Consider the following 3,707-nt stretch of genomic DNA (forward strand, 5'->3'; position numbering starts at 1 on the left):
TTTTGTCAGTAACCGATGGCTGAAGGGCAAGAAAGGGTCTGGGGATTAATGAGGTCTGGCATTGTGCTGGAGGTGAAGAAGCTCGCGTAGGGTACAATGAGAGGTGTGCCCCCCAGGTCAGTTCTGACCTCTACTAGGCCGCCTCCTGGATTCCGCCAACGCTAGCATTCCGGGCCTCGCGCCTCCACCGCCCCCACGCGTGCCGCAGAAGGGAGCGGCCAAACAGCTGCATGACGCCTCGAAGGCGGGACCTCACTATTAAAAGGGGCAAGAGGCCGCGGCGCGGGCCCCAGGACCGGACCCCGGCCACAGGAAGGTCCGCTTGTTGTCTGCGGCTGAGTGCGCAGCGCTCTAAAATCCGCGGCGGGCACGATGCAGCTACTGGTGAGGGTGCCCTCTCTCCCCGAGCGAGGCGAGCTGGACTGCAATATCTGCTACCGGCCCTTCAACCTCGAGAGCCGCGCGCCCCGTCGCCTACCTGGCACGGCGCGCGCCCGCTGCGGCCACACGCTATGCACCGCCTGCCTAAGCGAGCTGGCAGCGCGTGGTGACGGCAGAAGTACGGCCGCGCGCGTGGTGCGACTGCGCCGCGTTGTCACGTGTCCCTTCTGCCGCGCCCCCTCTCCGCTTCCGCGCGGCGGCGTCACGGAGGTCGCTGTTGACCCGGGCTTGTGGTCACGACTGGAGGAAAAAGCGCGGGCTGCGCGCGAACGAGATGCTGCAGGGAGCCTGGCCAAGGAAAACTGCGATACCGAAGGAGAGACAGACGACAAAGAAGAGGAGTGCGAGGAGAGGGCGGGACCTAGAAGCGTGGGGTGGCGCGCGCTCCTGCGGCTCTGGGATAGGGTCCTGGTGCCCGCGCGCCGCTGGCGGCGTCCTCTGCCTAGCAACGGTGAGGGGAGGTCTTGGGAGAAAGCAGGGAAGAGCGCGTGGAAGAACGCCAGGGTTCGGTTGCATCCTTCTTCTACTAAATCTTCTTTCTCTTAGTGCTCTACTGTCCAGAGATCAAGGACATTGCCCATGTAACCTGTTGCACGCTGTAAACGAGGAATCTGGAAGCTACAGCAGAAGAAAGGTGGGAGCTGCAGCCTCAGGCGTACTCTAGTAAGGGGGACTGATGTCAAGACTACCCCCTCTCTGATCGCGGGATTGGCACGTGATGGAATTGAGCCAGGGCAGAAGGAAACGCCCTGGGAGATGCTGATGCTGAGATGGGAGCCTCCTAGACGAACTCGCCCCCATCTATTGATTGCCAGCATTACATTTTCAGGCCCAGGAATGATATAAACAAAGCCTACATTACTGTGGGAAGAAAACAAACTGTTTTCTTAACTGTGGCTTTGGCTTTTGTCCAGGTCCGCTGTGGTGTGTGGGAGCAACAGGTCCCATTTTAGCAGTTGTCAATGGTTTGAACATTTTAAAAAGATGGAACGGGAAAGAGGCTTATTTTTGTGTCATGTTAATTTCTGGTATGCCTACTGTCTCCCCACTCCCAGTTCTGTTCCAGAAATTACTGAGATGCCTCCCTGCCTGTGATTACGTTCTGGCCTCATTTCACAATCTCTCTCCAGCCTGTGAGGGCAGGTATCAGAAGGTCCAGAAGGCATCATATGAGGCACCTAATTAGGGCTTATCAAGGATGGAACGGAGAGTCATTTGACATCAAAATATAAACTTTTGATATTATCTGTATTTTTTTATAGTCACAGGGACACCCTGGCACTACCAAAAAGAGGTGCTTTTATAATTTTAAACTTGTGCCCTGTAATGAAACCTATTGCATGTCCTAAATGCTATTTTACGACCTATAAATATCTTACGAGTAGTGTCATAATCAAAGACCAGCAGTGTTGGTGTCAGTATGGAGCTTGTTGGAAGCGTAGAATCTCAAGATCCTACCCAAATTTACTGAATCATACTCTGCATTTTAATGATCCTATGTAACTTGTGTGCATGTTAAAAGTTTAAGAAATATTGGTCAAGATCCTAGACACACTCTAGGACATCATCATCTGTGGACAGATGATTTAAAACACAATTGATATACTATCTTATTGATAGGTCTAAATAACATTCTATTGATGAAGAAGTTAGTGTTACACTTTTCTGAGTTAAAAATGTTAATTTAAGCTGGGTGTAGTGGTTCATACTGGGTGTAGAGCACCTGTAATCCCAGCTACTCAGGCTGAGGCTGAAGGATCGCAAGACCCGGTCCCCTTCACCTCGAAACAAAACAAAACAAAAAAAGTGACAAGTATGGGTCTCGGTTGTTTAGTTTTGTCTCCAGGCTTTATTATTATTGACAATCATGAAAGTATCCATTTATTTTTAAGCTAGAAACTTTTGTGTGTGCTACTGGGGATTGAACCAGGCACTCTACCACTGAGGTACATCTCCAACCTTTTTTTTTTTATTTTGAGGCAGGTTCTCACTAAATTGCTAAGGCTGGCCCCCTCAGCCTCATGAGTCACTGAGATCCCAGGAATGCTCTACTCCTGGCTAAATTTCTATGTTTCTGGGTTTTATTTGCTTGTTTTACAGTACTAGGGATTGAACCCAGGGTACTTTACCACTGACCTACATCCCCAGTCCTTTGTATTCTGAGACACGATCTTGCTAAACTGCTTAGGACCTAAGTTGCTGAAGCTGGCCTCAAACTTGGGAATCCTGCCTCAGCCTCCCCAACAGCTGGAATGTGGCATGTGCCACTGTGCCTAGTTTTAAAAATTTTTTTGACTTTGAGATTGTCTGCCAAGTTACCAAAGCTGGCCTTGAACTTGTGATCCTCCTGCTTCAGCCTCCTGAACTGCAGGGATTATAGGCATGCACCACTACCCCTGCTAAACATGTTTTGGCATTTTCCTGTTCTTAATTCTCAGTTTAAATGTTCCCTCTTTTGAGAGCTCTCTTCCCCATCCTTTGTAACATAATGCCTTATTTTCACTTTTATTTTCTGATATTTCACATTTTATGGTTGAACTCTACTGAGTATAAGCTACATGGGAGCAATGACTGACTTGTGACTTTTATCTCCAGGGCCAACCGCAGTGTTAATGTATAGTACATATCCAATAAATGTTTGTTGCCTTTTCTCTGTTTTTTAATATAGCCTCAAGAACAAAGGGTTTGGCCTTGCTCAGTCTCTGAGAGCATGTTAGTGAACCATATGTGCCAAGATAGTGTCTTAGTATTTCACATCTTTGACAAGTTATTGCAGGTCTGACCCCAACTCATTAAAAAAAAAAAAAAAAAAAAGTACCTGTACTTCATATGGAATTGAAACTATGGAGCTGTAGTGACCTCTACTGACTCTTAGGGGAACTAAGCAATTTGAAGGGGAGAGGATGATCAAAGGACTTGAAGGCAATTTTGACTCTTTTGTCAGGCATTCCTCCCACTGTACCTCTGTCAAAGAAGCCAGCTCCCTCTCTACACTCCAGTGAGGCCACAAGCCACACAAGGATTCTTCACTAACCACCACTGTTGCTCACCCTCCTCTACACTGAGCTTATCACACAGCTGAGGCTGGAAAAAGGGTCCAGTTTTAGTGATGATTCAAGAAACAAAGAGGTAAAGGAAAGCTACAAGTTTAAAAAAAAAAAAAAAAAGAGGGAAAGAAAAAGATTATGTGAAATGGCAGAAAGCAATAATTTTTTTATCCCTTTCCCACCCAAGAACTCCCCCAGCCAAAAATAACAGAGCACACA

The 3,707-nt window shown here is 47.9% G+C and overlaps 1 protein-coding gene across 1 annotated transcript; it reads left to right on the forward strand.

The window, feature by feature from the left end:
* Positions 1-301: 301 nt before the first annotated feature.
* On the forward strand, positions 302-3,090 carry Rnf227 (ring finger protein 227). Its single transcript, XM_047545456.1, has 2 exons — positions 302-892; positions 988-3,090. Exons 1-2 carry the CDS (start codon positions 373-375, stop codon positions 1,041-1,043), a joined length of 576 nt encoding a protein of 191 aa, XP_047401412.1. The 5' UTR covers positions 302-372; the 3' UTR covers positions 1,044-3,090.
* Positions 3,091-3,707: the final 617 nt, after the last annotated feature.

This window comes from Sciurus carolinensis, chromosome 3 (genome assembly GCF_902686445.1).
Source record: "Sciurus carolinensis chromosome 3, mSciCar1.2, whole genome shotgun sequence".
In the NCBI taxonomy this organism is placed as follows: domain Eukaryota; kingdom Metazoa; phylum Chordata; class Mammalia; order Rodentia; family Sciuridae; genus Sciurus; species Sciurus carolinensis.

Bases quoted from the DNA above. Each gene is read 5' to 3' on its own strand.
- Rnf227 (XM_047545456.1), top strand. From the start codon at position 373: ATGCAGCTACTGGTGAGGGTGCCCTCTCTCCCCGAGCGAGGCGAGCTG. The intron at 893-987 runs GTGAGGGGAGGT...TCTTTCTCTTAG, and splicing joins GCGTCCTCTGCCTAGCAACG to TGCTCTACTGTCCAGAGATC.